Source organism: Phoenix dactylifera, chromosome 4 (genome assembly GCF_009389715.1).
Source record: "Phoenix dactylifera cultivar Barhee BC4 chromosome 4, palm_55x_up_171113_PBpolish2nd_filt_p, whole genome shotgun sequence".
NCBI lineage: Eukaryota > Viridiplantae > Streptophyta > Magnoliopsida > Arecales > Arecaceae > Phoenix > Phoenix dactylifera.
The window spans coordinates 24775136-24793355 of NC_052395.1; the positions used below are offsets into that span (position 1 = coordinate 24775136).

The following is an 18220-nucleotide window of genomic DNA, read 5'->3' on the forward strand; positions in this document are numbered from 1 at the left end:
GCAACAAAAGTTATGGAGGTTTGTGGAACAAATGGTTTTTTGAGGGATTTGATTGTTGCCTTCTCTTTTTTTTTTTCTATCTTGTTAGGATGGAGCTGCTGAGGATTCATTAGATACGGCTGCAAAGAACCGGCCACAAGCCTCTCATGCTTGGATAAAAGTTTATTATTTTGGTCGTTAAAACCCAGTAGATAGGTTTCATGCAAGACACTTGTCGTGCTTGCCCCATATATGAGAGATCTTAGGTTTGAATCAAACATCATCGTTAAGTGGCATATTACATCACGCATGCATTACGTATATATGAATGATCGATACCGATCATGCCAGGTGTAGAATGGCACCAAGTAGACTGCCTCCCCCTTCTCATATTAGTTGTGGAATTAATTGAGATGTATATATATTTCATAGAATAGATGATTCCACCTTTGGAAGTCATCTCCACCATGCATTGAACTTTCTGCTACATGTCCCAACTAGGATCTCACCTTTCTAGCAGCAATTTCAGTAGATATTTGTCCTTTTACGTAACGCACCCACCTTGTATAGTTCTTTTAAGCTAGCAATCAAAAGTGTAGGTATAAAAGAATCAAAAGTGTATGTGCAAAAGATCTTGCTTTAAATTCAATGCAATCCATCCTGCTTCTTCTAATGGATAAAGCAAATCCTTTCAATTCGACTCCTTGGATCACACGGCTGAACTTTTTTCATCTGAAAGTGTATTTGTAAACGGCAAGTGGCATCCAAGCTATATGCTTTCCACGTTCTAGGAACATTTCCCTCTCAGAGGCACTTGTAATTATGATACTGCATCACATGAACACATGTTATAAAGCAGCTCGGAATAAAGCCAAACTGTTTTTAACAATCAAGCCCTGCTTTAGAACCAGAACAAACCCACCTAGTCTTGGTTTGGTGTTGGTCCAAGCAAAGTTGGCTTTCTGGATGGGATTTATAGTTGAACCCACCCTCTCAGAGTCAAGTAATGAGGTAAACTCTCCAAATCTGAGATTAAGGAAGCTCTCAGAGTCAAGGCTTTCAGTACCTTTCTCAGTGGTACTGATCGAACATTAAGATTAAGGAAGCTCTCCAACCCTGAGAATCTAGTTTGGTAAGCATCAGAGAACCAAGTCACGATGATTCAAACCGTTGACCTTTCACTGAGAGGTGAAAGGTACCGACCACTGGGTTGAGTTGGACTGGGAACCTAAACCGAGTAACCTATCATAACCTAATTCTGAACCAGAGTAGATACAGCCTAAAGTTCATGCGAACAACTCCAGCGTTAGAATGAGAAATGATTCAGTCTCATTCTCAAGTGAGCTCTTGCACAACTGATTCATCTCTGAACCAGATTTCTCTTGAGCAATCTTGCTTGCAATTATATTGGTGGCGACAGGCAAACTAGCAAGAAAGCCTTAAAGGAACCATTTTGACCTACTCTCTAGCCAAGTTGGCCACTCACGTCTGTTATCAGTTAAAAACCGTAAACAAGGAGTAAGTTACCATGCCATCTTTGGCATTATGGAAAGTACTTGAAAATTAACATGGACTTCACCCTAAAACCTCGGGCAAAACAAGGCAGGACTCCAGTGCTAAAAAAGCAATTATAAAGTAAGGGCAGGTCTCAGAACAAATCCAAGAACACACACCTAGTTGGTTGAACTCCAGGTTATGATGGAATAGAAGCTGTCCCGATGCCACTGCTTTCCCTGAATGCATGATTCAGAGAACCTGCAAATTGATGATTGCTCGCTCTGCTGATTTCATGCAAAATTTATCCAATTTTCAGCGTAGAATTGCAATTTTGAAGACCATGATCTCATAGTAAATGTTTCATAAATGTTCAAACTGTTTATGGCATCAAAATCATTGCAACAATTTATCACGGCATTCTAAAGTTAATCGTAGATGACCTGTTAAAAAGCATCGTCCCTCTGTTATTAAAACACAGATCAGACCTAACGACAAAAAATACAACAAAAACAGACAAATCTTGGGTGTCTCCAGTTTCTTCACCGACATTAAATTCCCATTATAATTGATGATTCCTGACTAATTCCTCAGCAACGGAATGATGCAAATGGAAAAGCACTAATTTGTTGATTAAGCTCTCTTCCTTCGAGCAAAGGGGGGTTGAGAGGTGCTTGCGCGGCGAGGGCGCAAGATAAGTCCTCGTAAGGTTGCAAAGAGGGCAAAAACCCAAAACAGAGAATACGTTTGAATTAACCTGTCTGATGCCTTGCCTGAAAGCTTCAGCTCTGCCATCAGAGCAGCCTGAATGAATAAACCCAGTATCAGACGGTGTAGAAATAACTGGAACAAAAACATTATCCAACTACATATATCAGGAACAGATATGATACAGATTTCCTGTCAGTATATTCATCCATCACAGCAACCTAATAAAGCTTGCTGGATATTGCCACCATGACACCAGCCAATGTTAAATGGATAAATACAATAACAGCCAATAGTCACTTATTGTTTACCAACCCAGAATGCTTGTGATTTATCAAGGCAACAGACTAACCCTCCCTCTAAAACTAATGACTTGTTAATTTCCTCCAAGCATAAGTGGAAGTATTGTAGGCATTCCTATCTTTTTATGCTAAGCTGGACCCACTCATTTCTGTCATTTTACAAAGGATAAGCCAATCTTTGTAGACCAATTCTTCTCAGGAAGTGGGACATGAATTTTACAAAAGAAGATGAGTTTATTGTCTATGCTGGTTTGTCTATTCATTTCTGTCATAAACTCTGAGCTGCAGAGGGTTTTGATTATAATGCACAAGCCTTCCCCACAAAAAATGAAGCTAATATGAGCATAATTTGATTGAAGTATCAGATTAACTGATAGAATTGGAGCTCATTTGCATCACCAGTAATAGTTAGTAATATCTGAATTTATGATTAGTTTCCCTTGAATTTAAGTTGTACTAGCACATGGGCTCTGTAATACATGTTAAGTATAAAATAGAAAGTTTGGAAAAGTAATAAACTTTAATTTTAATGCATTTGAACTTCACTGCGAATAAGAAGCATTGTGACAAAAGGAATGAGAGAGGAAGCTTTTCTTTTTTTGAGACTGGACCATTCTCTCCAATTAGAGTGCAAATCTTGTTGAATTGAACCTATTAAATTGATAAGGATTCAAAATATGAAACAAATTTAGCAAGATAAATATGTTAGGGTTCCCATGTCTTAAGGTTGGTAAGGAGGGCAGGTATGTTCGAATGGTAAGTGGTTAGATTTTTTAAGGATTGGGAAGGGAAGGAGGAGACAATGGAAGTGTTTAGGGTGCACAGCCGGACAAAGGTGACATATGGTTGTGTTAGAATCGAATCTCAAAGCCAAGAGCCAGATCCACCTCCTTTCATTGCATTTACAAGATATTGAGGGAATACCTAATGAATATCTCACAGCTGAATGAGACAGAAAATAAGGAGCTTGATTGGGTAGAAGAAAAGAATCTTGTTATCTTCTCGTTGTTTTCAAACAAAGAAGACAGAGGAAGAAGAGGAGGAGGAGGAGGAGGAGGAGGAGGGGGGGTGTTGGACGTGAAGTAAGTGAGAGAACAAAGGAATTATCTCTCTAGCAAGGTTTTACAACTAGGTTTTGGTTTCACTCTCAGTTTCAGTCCTACAGTTAAAGTTTCAGTTTCAACAGTTTCAACCAAGATCCACAATCTCGGCATCGGAAATCGTATCGATATCTTATCGGTTCGGTATGGTACGGTACACCTCTGTGCCGAAATAGCTCTCTAATCATTTCTCTCAATTTTTATCTCGATATACCTTGGTACGGATCGGTATGCAGCTCGATACGTCTCAGTACTGGCTTGTACCAACTTGAAAGTATTTCGTACCAATTTTCTCTCAGTACGGTATGGTGCAGGGTGGTACGACAGACCTTGGTTTCAACTCTCTCCCCTAATATTAGAGTTTCAAATTAAAAAGTCAGCAACAATTCAAAAAATTGAGAAAAGTAAGAAAAAATCAATCATTGCTTATTATGCACGTATGGTCTCTTTTAGCTTAAGAAAAAGAAAGAAAATCAATTGCAAATAGGTATTATATAGCCTATATACTTAATAAAGAAAAAAATGACTACAATATGATTGCAAACAGGGGTCAATTATGGTTCAAACTCCACCGAAACAGATTTGATCACAGCTGAAACTCAGAACCTTTCTCTCTAGGGTGACCTCCTAAGATCTCCAACCTAAAAGGGATAGAGAACGATCAAGGGAGGAGACAAAGCAAATCACCACCACATCATGCCTTGCCATCCTTGTCTTGATTCCCACTCTAGCACCGTGAAAATCAGCATCAAGTTCTAAAACCAGGCTCCCCCCCCACCCCCTTTTTCTCATCCCCATCTAATCAAAGTATAAGATAGTTTTTAGGAATCCAATTGCTTTCAGAGATAATAATGGTTTCTTTGATTTCTGACTGACATTATCTCCATCAGAATGTTTTCACCTTGACTGGCTTTTGATAACAAGAATTTTACAATTATAAGAGACGGCAAGAAACTAAAAGCTTATAGTTATAAATTTCCAATAATTGCAAGTGTTCATTATCATCATATTGTTTTTGTGATATAGATATCACTAAAATATCATAGGAGGAAAAAAGAGAGAGAAAAGAAAGAAAGAGAACAGCAGCCTGTTCCAATATACTTGGATGAACTCTGACCAACAACGGTGCCAGAGCAGCTGCTGGTAACAAATAACAGAGCATATAGGGTTGCTAAAACATAAATCTAAAAAAAGTCTATGATAATATGGGATGGAGATGGAGAGAGAAAAAAGGTCATGATTTGACAACAATGGCGACAAAGTAGGATCCTAGGGGGCTGACAAGGAGGGGGCAGGCAGGAGTTGTGTAGGTACCTCTTGGGCTCCTTTGGTCTCAGTTTCTTTTCCCTTTATCGGTTGTGAGATACTTGTTTCATTTTTCCCCTCTATCTTGTAAGTGCAAAAAAGAAGATAGATAGAGTTAGTATGCGATGACATATGCACAGCTGTGCACACCTAGACGCATCCATTCTTTGAGATGGTATGTAAAAATTGGACAATCTTTATCTATTGACAGAAAGGTGCTCCAGAGTTAGGTGGAGATGTTACGCAAAAAGATGACATAAAAAATAAATGGAATATCCCAGAACTTCCAAACTCCTCTTCTTTTTTTTTTTTTTTAAATAGCGACAAATGGACTGTACCACAGTCATGCTTCTTGATGATGGGATATTATTTATTACATTAGTTTCTGCTCCACATAAGAGTTTGTGTCCTATTTTAGAAATTTTATAGCTTCTATAATTATGATAATATTTTGCAATATCTCTGGATCCTGTGGAAATAGTGTTGAAGGTCTTATTTTGGTTAGAGCTTGAGTTACTGGAGTTCTAATGTCATCAGAACTGTGTTTCGCATTGGTATAGCTGTCTTCCTATATGATGATCTATGCTGATCCAGATTTTGATACCTTAAAACTGGTTGCTACATAAAGATTATTTTAACCATGCAGAATTTCAAGGAGCACAAAACAGCAATTCTGCATATCAAAGGCGACTTAGTCACGTCTTATGTTTTGGTTTTCTAAGCATCTATCTAATCTCCTTTCTAATTTAGATACTTCTCCAGTCGGACATCAAAGGCACTATATCATATAGTTCACAGAGACGAGGCATGATAAAAAGTAAAAAGACAGCATAAGAAAGATTATGGCGCTGCAGCATTGTCTAATTTAAAAAGACAAATCATAATGTATACTCAAAAAAAAAAGAAAATATTAAAAGAATATGTAAATTTAAAACTGAACTTTTATAGAGGCTCAAAATAGACATTGGTGAAAGTATAACACCTTCAAGCCCGATAAAAGATCCATGAAAGGGGATGCAACTCCCTGAACAATTGGCAGGTACAAAGTAAATTAAAAAAAAAAAAACATTTTTAGGTTTTATTTAAACAACAAGGCTTTGGAAAGATTGTTTAAAATTCAGCTTCCCTGGGTTCTTTTAGAGAACCATTCAAAACCTTTAATCAAAGTTTTCTATACCGGTATTGGCTACCATACCAATACATTATTGGTGCAATATAATATGCACACTGTACCACACAACATTTCTCACACCTAGCCATAATACCACCTGTAACTTGAAGCTACAGGTTGGTACAACATAAACCAAGTATGGGACGGTTCTACTTGATTCAAACCGGTTTTGTTCATTATACCAAACTGAACCTCAATATCATATTACCAGAACGACACGGTACGCCCTCTACGAAGCAATATGGCAAACATTAGTACTAATTTTAGTATCATGCATAGTTCTTGTTATTATTAATCGCCTAACTTATTTGAAATTTAAAAATATGACCTGGCGGCATATATCATTTTGTTGCATTATTAAAGCACACCATGAAATTTTAATGGTACAAAGAAGTGTTAACAGACATCATAATAACTAATGTTGAAAAATTTCTCATATATCTGTTATTTTCATTGATCAGTTTAATCCATAACAGTAATAATTCATTTCTTTCATCTCCAGCTTTAAAAGGATAATGGGTTGGCTCCATTTTAACTGAAACAATTTGAAAAAGAAATGAAACGAAAATCTTCTGTCCCAAGGACAGGGTAAAACGTGCCGTGATAACCAAATTTTCATCATCAGCCTAAAGCTGCTATATCAAGATCTTACCTACAGACCAATGACGAGATAGATATCCCTTCTTTGTCGGGTTTCAATCATTCTCTCACATAACTTCAAAATCTTTGGGGGTATATATTAATGAGAGAAAAGAAGAATCCAAGATTTGTCACAATGGGGACAGCTGTAACCTCCTAGTCCAATCTATTTTAGGATCTTCTCAGGATATCTGCGACATTATTCTTTCAGCAACTCAGTCCTCTCGAGCTAGCTCCGAAATACCACTCTCATCTACTATCCTAAAAGAAAACGAGTCCCAGCATCTCAATATTGATAGATTATATGTCACCTATTTGTCAGGTTTTAACCTTTCCTTTCAAAACATCTCACAAAATTTGCCGACATATATAAGAAAATAAGGCAGGACAAAAGGAATCAACAAAGTTCATCGTCTTGGGACCAACTGTCAAAGACTCGAAGGACCTACACTTTCCAGTTTTTTCTTCTTTTTTTTGGCTATTTACTGAATCACGAAATATTATTCCCCTTGCCATGCCTTTCAACGGCCACTCTCATCTACCAGCCCATAATGAAACAATTAACAAAACAAGAAATTGGGTCCATTGACGATCCAAGAAACATAACAGGATATCGGTTTATTCTATTCAGAACGTGACTGCTTCCTAAGCAAGAAAATTTTCCTCATTAACGGAATTAAATTAACGAATCAAGATTCAAGAAAAAAGAGCTAAACGACAAGTCAATCCTCGAAAATTAACAAGTTTTTCAAGAAAATTAAGATATTTTCTTAAGATAAGGGCGGAAATCACACAAAACGGCGCATAAACCCAAGAAAAGATAAGATCTGTGGTTCTTTCGGTGGAGGAGACATACCATGGAGGTGGCGGTGGAGATGCCGGCCATGAGGGAGGTGGTGGCGGACCAGCGGCGGCGGGCGAGGATGCCATAGATGTTGGCGAGGGACAGTGGCCAGAGGAAGGCGATCTCGACCCAGACAAGGCCAACGAAGAAGTGAGGCTTCTCGGCCATGAGGTAGTCGCCGTACTCCTCGCCGTACCACTGCTTGAGCCCCACCAGGGGCGCCGGGAAGAGGGAGCCGGGGAGGACGGTCTGTGCGTCGATCAGCGGCACCGCCACCGCCAGCACCGCCGAGAACAGCACCACCACGGCGTCGACGAGCCCCGAGATCAGCCCCATCTCTCTCGGCTTCGGCTTCTTCTTCGCCTACGAAGGCCTCGGAGCAGTCGCAAAGGCTTCTTTCTTTCTTTCTTTCTTTCTTTCTTTTTCTCTCTCTCGGGTTCTTTTCTTCCGGGATGAGCGAGACGGAAGAGCGGCGCCCGTGAACGGAGCTATAAATATGGGATAACGTTCTGTTGTTCCGCGAGTTCATTCTATCGGGTGGCGGTGGCTACTCGCCGCCTGTGACAGGCGCATATGACCGGAGATGGTTTGATGAACCGAACCGGGCATGTAGACCGCCGAGCCGGGTTGGAGCAAGACCGACCGGATGATGTTTAAATGAACCAAAGTGTTTTGCTATGATGCTTCGGTCCATCTTTCCAAGTACGTATTATTAAATCCATGGACCAAAGTGAGGGTGTGGGTGAGGTGACAGCGATATTATTAAGTCAAGTCAAGCATAAAATTAATAGATTAATCAAACATAAGGAGACCAGGATCACTAGAATAAGAGGGACTTCATTGTCTCATTTCTAGTAGGAAGGGTAACTTAGGATTTAATTTGTTAGGATTCATTCGACTTATTAAACGTAGATCATAGATTTTCCAAGAATTCATAAAATATAAAAAATAATACATATATAATTTGTTATATTAGATAAAACAAAAAAACTGTGCACAATGCAGAAACATAATAAATACCATATTTTAAAAATTATGTATCGATTTATTTAGAGATGTGTATTATCTTATTAGATGACTAATTGCTTGGCGCGTGTCATCCGGTTATGTAAAATATATTGGTATAAAGTATATTCTGAAAACTATGTATTAATTTATCTGAAAGTGTGTGTTGGATCATTGCTAGATGTATATCAAAGAAATTTGTGGATGTATTAGAAAGTTAACGCGTGTATATCACCGACTATATAGAGTATATTGGTCAAACATCATATAGAGTATACTGGTCAACATTATGTTTTGGAACTGTATATCAATATGCTAGATTTGCTATGTGCGTATCACTTGATAATATACTGTGTACTAATTTGATTAATGTATATCATTTAATCATGTAGTGTGTAATGTATATTATTTGACCATGTAGAGAGTACCATACTTCAAAAATGAAGAAGAAAGAAAATGTTGCACATGATTTTATTTTTTTTTAGTTTTTAAGATGGGCATTAAAAACTATGTACTGTGTACTAATTTATTTGATGTATATCATCTAATCATATAGTGTGTACTCGTACTAATTTGTTTAATATATATTACTTGATAATGTAGTATATACCATGGTCTAAAAATGAGGAAGAAAGAGGCTAGTTTTCTTTAGTAAGAGTCCCTGAATTTTTGTGTTTCTTTCTTAAGATGGGCATTAAGAAAAATATGAAAAATTAGGAAACCTGCCTTATAAAATGTCACCCATCTCCACCAGGCCATGCCAGCAGCGAGAATACCGAAACGACCTGAAATCAAATGTACTGTTCGAATTTTTTGGTTCTTATAAAAAAAATCATCTTTTTGATGAAAATTTGATGCGAAACTAAATCCGTATCCGCATAGATGATATAATCACAAGATAATAACTGCTTCTATCAACTATCAATTTTTTTTTTTGTTGATGGCATCTACATCAACCGTGGTCATGGTACAAATATTTTGAGTAAAATGTTGGGCCGGTACTCTTAACTAGAGCTGGTGCAATCTTTGTAGGATGAGCCAATTGTGATAAACACAAAGCATTAAATTGTGGAATTAGCATACACTGCAAATCCCACTCTCGAAGATGTATGAGATGCACCAAAAATGCCTTTGGACTCTTCATCAGTCGAGAATATTAAGGTGCAGTATGAGATTGACATGAAATTATCAAACACTTCATTATATATAGGATTAGTACTTACCGACACAAGCAAAGCTCAATAATTAAGTCCTTGTATGATCATAAAACCAAGAACAAATGCAGAGTACTTCAAATCTAGTGAAGAGCCAACATGGCTTAAATTGAAGTTGGTTGGTTTTCTCTCAACATGTTCCTCTTTGTGAACTTTGAACTACCCTTGCTTGGGAATTATGAGCATTTTCTCTAACCTCTTTCCATTTGAGAGGAAAAACTTCACAAGTTCATGAGTGCTCGTCCTGCTTTTGAAGTGACGAATTTCAACTGACTTCAGGTTACCCAATAACTCAAGCTTACCAAAGAAACTATCCGGGACTGGCCTTTTCTCCTCCCAAAATGTTCTTTCGAATCTAGCTTCCTGAACAGAAACAAGAGACAAATAGTATAAAAATCTAGAAAGAAAGGCGGCTGAAATCTGTAACTTTCGTACATTACCTTATAAAATTCAATTACTAGATTTTCAAGATTAGGTGATTGGTGGAGTAAACAAGTAATTGCTTCCAAGGGGGCATCGCTCATACATGTCATCAGCTTCAAATTCTTTAGCCTTTGAAGTCTTGTTGGAGCACTTTGTGAGAAAAGCATCTCTTTGAAAATATACTAAATACACACAGCATTGTAAAACGCAATAACATGAGATATGTACCAATGTGTATGATGTGATTTTTTTAATCCAAAATGGCTGACATTAGATATTAGCAAAGAAAGTTCATAACAGAAGATGTTTTACCTGATGCTGAAGCAAAAAAAAAAAAAAAATCAAAACAAAAACTTGGCCAAACATAATATCTCAACTACATGGCTATTTTGTTTTAAAGACTAATGCCAATCAAATTTGTTAATCACCAATATTATCATTACCATAGCTCGGGGCGGAGAAGAATTAAGTGGAAAATCTTTTTTTTTTTTATTGCATACAGGTGCTTATTCTTTGTCAAGGGTGATGAGAGTTTTTGAATGAGTACTAGTCAAAGGGTGACAGGATTGCTTGACAATTGGAAAGGAACGGTTGGTGAATGCATTGTTGAAGATATCGCATGACTTGAAAACTTGATAATGTGTAAAGCAACGTCTATTTATACTGCAAAATAAACTTGTCTCAGCCAGCCTTAGCGCCTGTGCTGAGAAGAGGTTCCAGGTTCAATCCTGAAAGATGGCACTCTCACCATCATTGTAAAAAATAAGAAGTCTATATATTATGGCTTTTTTCTGAGTGAAAAGCTAAATTAAAAACCATTTGCTTCCACACCTTTTTTTTTCTGTTGAGAAAGTTTACATATCTTTTTCTTTGTTTCTTAGTGTTTATTAATGTAGTTAAATCCTAGCTCTCAGATTGCAGAAGGGGAGCAGGATTGATAAAAGTAGACCCCAAAACTAATCAAATTACATTAAAGGATTCCCATAACCAGTACCATCAGCAAAATGACCAGTGTAAACTTGGAGCTCTTAACTCTCTATTTTGAATGTACGGACAGCTAAAAATCATCATGTTAAGAGTAACTGTGGGTTATATAACCAGTTTGAGAATCAAAAACCTAAAAATCTTTATGCATGGCCACATCCATCGCAAGATGGAAGCTTGTTTTCAGAGTGGGAGTCACCAGAAATGTGCATGCATACCCGAAAAGCTTATCCAAGACACTATCAAATTCCTGTAGCTATGTATTACCTATGACTGCCGTTGTAAAGAGGACAGGGCATAGAAGTTGGAAAGTTATGGGCGGAATTGTATCTTTCGGAGAGAAAGAAGAAAGAAACGGGCAGATAATAGGATTATTGGATCACTTGATATCAATGCACATATATATCCAATTTCCTAGCATGAAAAGGTAAAGAAATGGAAGGACGTCAAACCTCCAAAGCCGAATCATTTAACTGGAGACTTGATACAGCATATAGGCTTCTAAAGACCCTTGTTTCACCATGAAAAGTAAGATTGCGAAGATCTGCTCTCTCCAGGGATGTCAAATGCTCCAGAGAAATTTCCTGTGCTTTCAAACTCCGAATGTCCAAAGACTTCAGGCCCGGAGCAACAACTCGAACTCTAGCACGACGGGAACCAGTCTCCAAAAGATCTAAATGCTTGAGTTTCCTAGAATTGATCTCCAGCACATAAAACTTACAGAACATCATCTTCAAGCACTCGAGAACCGGGCATCCGGAGATTAATTTTACCAAGGTGTCGCCTTCGAAAGTGGTGGCCGAGAGGTGCAAGGTTTCCAGCCTGGAGAGATTAATTGGGAACTCCATATCTCTGAGGTGATTATTCAGTGTCAACTTGAGGATTGACAGCGTTTTGCAAGTGAAGATGCACCGCGGGAGCTTCCCGTTGAGGGCGAGCGCGAGATCGAGCTCTCGAACGCTGCGTTGCACTGCATGGTAGATCCATATATCAGCATGGAATTGGTCGTAGTCTCGGTCCCAGCAGAGATGGAAGGTTTGGATGGCTGACGATGCATCACGGCAGAGCAGCACAGCTTCGGTAAAACGCTCGAAGCTGGTGATGCTGGGGAAATCATCAATGCCGATATGGACGTGGGAACAGGAAGCCCATAGATATCTCCATCTTTTTGACAGGATGCTAGTCTTCACGACAAGTTTGGTGGGCAAATAGGAGAGAATGTGGTGAAGGATGGGATCAGGGAGTTCGCTAATTCGGTCTGCAGCCATGCTGCTGCTAGTATCCCTGATATCAGAATGTCTCGGTAAGAGGAAAAAGAGTTCGGTGCCTCTCCTTTAACAAGATGGCAACGAGGCTGCTACTAGAAGATAAGATACGGGGATTAGATAGAGTTTAGAAGATACATAGGAGTCCAACCTTTCATGGGATCTATCCCTTGGAAGGTTAGGCTTGAGATAAGTATGTGCATCGTTGGCCGCGGATTCCGCTCAACCGCCCCGAGCATCGCGGCGGTGAGCGAGCCACTATTTTGAATCAGCTTATAAAAAAGAGAGAAGAAAAGGAATTCCCGATCTCATCTCCTCCCTCACAGTGCCTCTTCCTCTTTCTTTCTAAGGCTTCCTGAACCCTCAACTGGAGGAATAGGGATACTTACCTAGATCTCCGACTGTGGACTCGGCATTGCGCACGATCGCTGCCGCGGCCGCAGCCGTCGACAGCCGGGAGGATTCTTCCTTCTCCCTCTCTGTAGCAACGGCTTCTAGAAGCCGAAGATGTGGCCGCCGGTGGAGGGGTTCTCCTCCACCTCTGCTGCGACGGACCCGGAGAGCCGGAGCCTTGGTCGTAGCCGCCATTGGTCTCGGCCAGGGCTGCGGCAGGGCCGAGGGTCTCTCCTCTCCTTCGGGTGACAGGGTCCAGGGACCCTGTTTCTCAGAAGGGGGGGAACAGAAGAAGAAGAGAGGAAGAGGAAGAATAGGAAGAAGAAGGGAAAAAAAAAAAAGGGGAAAAAAAGAAAGGGACTCAAAAGTTTCATATTTATCATATCTCTACTCTCTAGCTGGCTAATTCGGATGGAATTTTGAAAACTTCAACTACGAAGTTTTGGGTTCAAATGTTGCAATTTGGCCCAACACTCAATTACGTTGGTTCCTCTCCTCCAAGAAGATGGCGAACAGGATGCTAGTAGAAAGATAAACTATAGATATTAGATGAAGTTTAGAAAATAAGGGTCCAATCTTTCATCTTTATCTCCCTTTTGGAACCTCAAGGCTTCAGATGAGCATAAGCATCTTTGGAGAATTCATATTTACCTCTCTACTCTCCACCTGGCTAATTCAGATAGCAATTTGAAACCTGTTAGAACTTTTACTTTTGGAGTGTCCCAAATTTGGCCCAACGCTCTGATACGTTGGAAAGCTTACATGAACTAAATTGTTAGATATTTCTCAAAGTGGAGGGGGATGTTCTTTAAATCCTTGCCAAACACCAAAGAATAGTAGGGGGTATCCCATGCTGTGGTAAGTCTTATTCTTATTTCCTTCAATTACACTTTTGCTCTTATCCATTTTATGAAAAAATTTAAAAGTGAAAGGATAATTTAGTCTTTGCAGTAAATTTTAAATTGTCACGAAGTTTAATGCAAATTAAGAACAATCTATTCCCTCCACCTATTGCATGCACTTATTCCAATGCCATTGGCACTTCTCATCTCAGATCATGATTCCAGCCTTGGAACTTTGTATGTACGTACAATAGCGCTAAAAAAAAAACACGCTGTTCTGCAGAGTAGACATATTCTTAAGACCGCAAACGGAGCAAATAAAAATCAAATATTAATATATTTATATTTATATTTTTTAACTAAAACGAATATAAATATCAATATTAAACAAATATCAAAATTAATATTTATATTTATTCTAAATAAATACGGATACGAATCGAATATTGTTACAAACAGATACAGATATGAATCAAATATTAAATATATTCATTTTTTTATCTAAATATGGATATAAATCAGATATTTTTTCGAATATTAATCAAATTTGAGCAAATTCAATGATAAAAACTAGCAATAAATACGTAATCATAAAAAAATTAATTAAAAAAATATAATTTTAACAATTATTTATCAATAATAAAAATTAATAATTTTATAAAGGATATACCGCTTAAGATTGCTCATCACCGAAGTAGAGGAGATCTATGGCGCCTTCAAGGCATCTCACAATCGTCGCTGGTTGCAATAGCCGAGTGGAAATTAGAAAATGGATAAGACCTTCGAAACCTTAGTTGCTTAAAAATGATGAAGAGAAAAAGAGGGACGAAACAGACGAACGAGAGGTTTGAGCTTTTCATGTGTGTGGGGCGATTCGAAGGATTTTATTCAAAGCGGGTATTCCGTTTTTGGATTACTGTCTTAAGTGACAGTCGTCTAATATATGAATTTTTTTTAATTTAGATTTGATTAATTACTTAATTGGTTTTCTGATTTAACTTAAACTCTTCTTTTCACTTATCCTTGTTATACGGATATCCAGATCTGGATATGTAAAAATCATATGTATCCGCAACCGTATTCGTATTCGGAAGATTTTTGAACTGACTATCCGAATTCGATCGGACCAAAAAATGTATCCACATCCGATCCGAATTGGATATGGAAACGAATACGGTTCGGATATGATCCAACCTGCTTTTAGCCTTACCTATTCTTAAACTAACATCCCTCCCCTCGCTCTAGCTAAGAGCCCAAGTTATTCACAATTTGAAATCTCTACATAGTTGATACCAAGTTCGTATCCTCATGGAGTTTATTTTAAAACAGTAATGCAGACTGACCATTATAGCTCTAGCAAGGCTACAAGCAATGTGACCTATTGTAGACCTCGCATAACTTTACCCTTTACCTCAACGTAATCTTGCAATAATCGACTCATAATTGACGATGTGTCTTTTCAGTGATATAAGGAATGAAGCAAAATTAGATATGGTCTGATAAAAAAGAATGAAGAATTTTCTCAATGCGCATAACTCAGACCTCTTAAAATTTTTTTAAAAAAATGGAAGAATTGAAAAAATAAGATTTAAGTCTTCTTTTCTTTTACTGTTGTTCTAAAACAGTTGTACACAGTCTCTATTTATATTGATGAGATTCATCTTTACATAATTTGAATCAAATTCATCTTTTCAGTTCTAATAAGATCATCTCTCCTAAAATAGCCATGACTAGTAGAAATAAAATTGAAATAACTAAAATTTTTTAAGAGAAAGATCTCGGCTTCTGCATCAACTTTGTCTTTTGATGCTTCTTTTGATTTTTCTCGAATTGAAAGATACGTCTAATTCCTAAAATAGCCATGACTAGTAGAAATAAAATTGAAATAACTAAAATTTTTCAGGAGAAAGATCTTGACTTCTGCATCGACTTTATCTTTTGATGCTTCTTTTGATTTTTCTCGAATTGAGAGATATGTCTAATCAAAGTTTTATATTAAAAAAAAAATCGATTTTGACTAACCTATATCAAACCTCAAACAATAGAATTTGGGCTTAATTGCTAGAGGTCCCATCTCTTAAAAGGCATGGTGTCATATCGTAGATCTAAAAAAGTTGTTCGATTAAGAAAAAAAAGTCATCTCAATTAGACATCGTATAACTAAGTTATGGTCTCAAAAGTTTGGCTTGCAACTTGGCTTCTGATGTAATAAATTTTACTTCTAGACCCTGTCCAACCCTACTCGTAATGGCCAAAAAGGTCCACATGGAGTCTGAGGATTCTCCTGGAACAAAATAATATTATCAAAGTGGGGGAAAAAGAGGTTTTCCCTGCCAAAGAAAATGATTTGGAGGATGGAGCTGTTTATACAGAGCAAATACAAAAAATTACAGGCACAATGATAAAACTAGCAAGAATGAAGAATTAGTGACATGGATTCAGCTTTCTTTTAGAACCATACAAAAAACCCAACTAGTGGGTTCAAGGAGATATAGAAACACAAATGTTGTTCATACTTCATATAACAAGTCAAATTCAGAAAACAATTTAGACCACTTACATAACATTCTTTAAATAAAAATGTACAGGCTCCAGAGACAAAAAAAATACCCAACATATAATAAAACCCTCTTTTTTGTTGTTCTTGGTGGAACAGGGGAGAACCCCTATCTAATATAATTATTAGATATTAGTAAATAGAATTGGACAAAAATTAATTGGTGCTTGAAGCAATTTGCTTGAGAAAAGAACAGCTCAATGGTCGCCTTCTCTGGTGGCAGCTCCAGAACTGTAGTTACGTTCCTTTTCTCACATTCTTCTTCCAAAACTCTTGGCGGAAGTTTTCATTCCGCAACAAGAGAAAAATTTTCTTACCGTCCACAAGGGGACGTCCTTTCAGCCTTGCATTTCCACGGCAGGAGTGCTTTTGGGAAAAGAGTTGAATTAACCACTGAGGTGGTAGCCCAGTGAGAGCGTAGCCTTACTTTCAATCAAGTGGTTCCGAATTTGAAACGCACGGACGTCGATTAAATTATAGAGACTGGATGCTCCCTGCTCGGACACGGAATCTGGAAAGGCGTATCGCTCTGCTGGTAGCCTCGGTGGTGCCAGATGTGATATACTCACATGTGGTATTCGTGCCAAAGCCCAAAGGGATAATTGAGCCGGGCTCACAGGTGGGGAGGGTATGAGTAAAACTGACCGGGGTGCCCAACACACGGTCATTTTTGCCCGCATCAAACATTCTCCTGGCGGAATGGGGGCTGCTACGCGGGGGTGGGCTTGTCCCTTCCTCCCCCCTACCCCTTTTTCTTTAGCAAAAAAAAAAAAAAAAGAGTTGAATTATTGGACAAGTAAATGGAGATATGCACAGGTATTCAATGCCGTTGAATTTTGAATAGCTGCTAAGGCTACTCCTGAAGATCGTCTGTTACATACATACATACATACACGCACGCATGCATATATTCATACTTAGTGTATATATGAAAAGTGATAGTATTGCAATACTTCATTTATGATTTTACTAGAGTTCTGCACATGCAATACATACAGTTTTTTCTTTTTTTTCACTTTTCAACCAATATTGAGGCTGGGCAAGTTGAAGAAGAAGTGAGGTTTTGTTGTTATTTTATTTTTGACTCTCAAAACCTTTTCCATTATATATTAGCAGATTAGTGGATACATTGTTTTGCAGATTACCTTGGTTGCCGTCCTAATTTCCCAATCCCAAGATCCACTCAGAGAAAAAAGAAAATCCATCTACTTCTAAGAGCTGAAGAATACATAGTAAAAAGCTAGAATAGGTGGATTTCTTGGGATTTTAAGGAGTGTACAATTTATCAAAACATCACGTATCTTCTAAATAATAATTGTCCCAATGTCATCTCTGTATACTCATAGCAGCAATGTAGTTAAAAAAAAACACGTTCTTATAGGAGGGTCTTACCTAATTGAGCACAACTCCAACATCTACCTTAGAATTCGAGCGTTGGCCATCGAGAAGGTCTAAAGGAGGATCTAAATAAATGCAACTTGTGTGCCTAGAAAAGTTCCTCACAAGCTCTATAAATCCAATCAATCAAAATAGAGCCATGCTACAGCATTTCCTAATCCAGATAGAAAAATAGACCCAGTCTGCTAACATCATTTATCATATCTCACCCATAAAATTTAATCTGAAGGTATTATTCAGATTTCTTAATCCTGTATAAATGAAAGTAAGAAATTAGGCACCTCAAAAACAGTTCGCAGCCGATATGACTGATAAACTCTTATTTTAAAGTAGGCAGCGTAACTGCCTCTTAACAGACCAGAAGAACATATGGCAATGTAAAGCACATCAACAGGGATGGCAACGAAAGTTTTGTATTTTTCCCCTTTTTCCGAGCAAACAAGCTCTTTGACTAATTTGAGATTTCACGCATTTGCAAGTTCATTAATTGATTTCATTATGAACTCCACCAATACTTATCCTAGTTTAGCATGGGCATTTCTTTTGGTCATATCTGTAGTACACCAGTTATATGACTCATGCAGTTTTCAAAAGCAA

General features: G+C 37.9%; 2 protein-coding genes across 3 annotated transcripts; both read right to left on the minus strand.

Annotated features, from left to right (window-relative positions):
- Positions 1-1822: 1822 nt before the first annotated feature.
- Positions 1823-8001, minus strand: LOC103697834 (sigma intracellular receptor 2-like). Its single transcript, XM_039125945.1, has 2 exons — positions 7555-8001; positions 1823-2277 (listed from the first exon to the last, which is right to left on the minus strand). The coding sequence occupies exons 1-2, from the start codon at positions 7876-7878 to the stop codon at positions 2107-2109; spliced, it is 495 nt and encodes a 164-aa protein (XP_038981873.1). The 5' UTR covers positions 7879-8001; the 3' UTR covers positions 1823-2106.
- Positions 8002-9736: 1735 nt separating this feature from the next.
- Positions 9737-13222, minus strand: LOC103697835 (F-box/LRR-repeat protein 25-like). Of its 2 annotated transcripts, XM_039125946.1 has the most exons (4): positions 12823-13222; positions 11621-12138; positions 10202-10366; positions 9737-10124 (listed from the first exon to the last, which is right to left on the minus strand). In XM_039125946.1, exons 1-4 carry the CDS (start codon positions 13019-13021, stop codon positions 9921-9923), a joined length of 1086 nt encoding a protein of 361 aa, XP_038981874.1. In that variant the 5' UTR covers positions 13022-13222; the 3' UTR covers positions 9737-9920. The 2 variants fall into 2 exon arrangements, with proteins under 2 accessions (XP_038981874.1, XP_026657194.1); XM_026801393.2 differs by having other exon boundaries at positions 11621-12952.
- Between the last annotated feature and the right edge of the window lie 4998 nt (positions 13223-18220).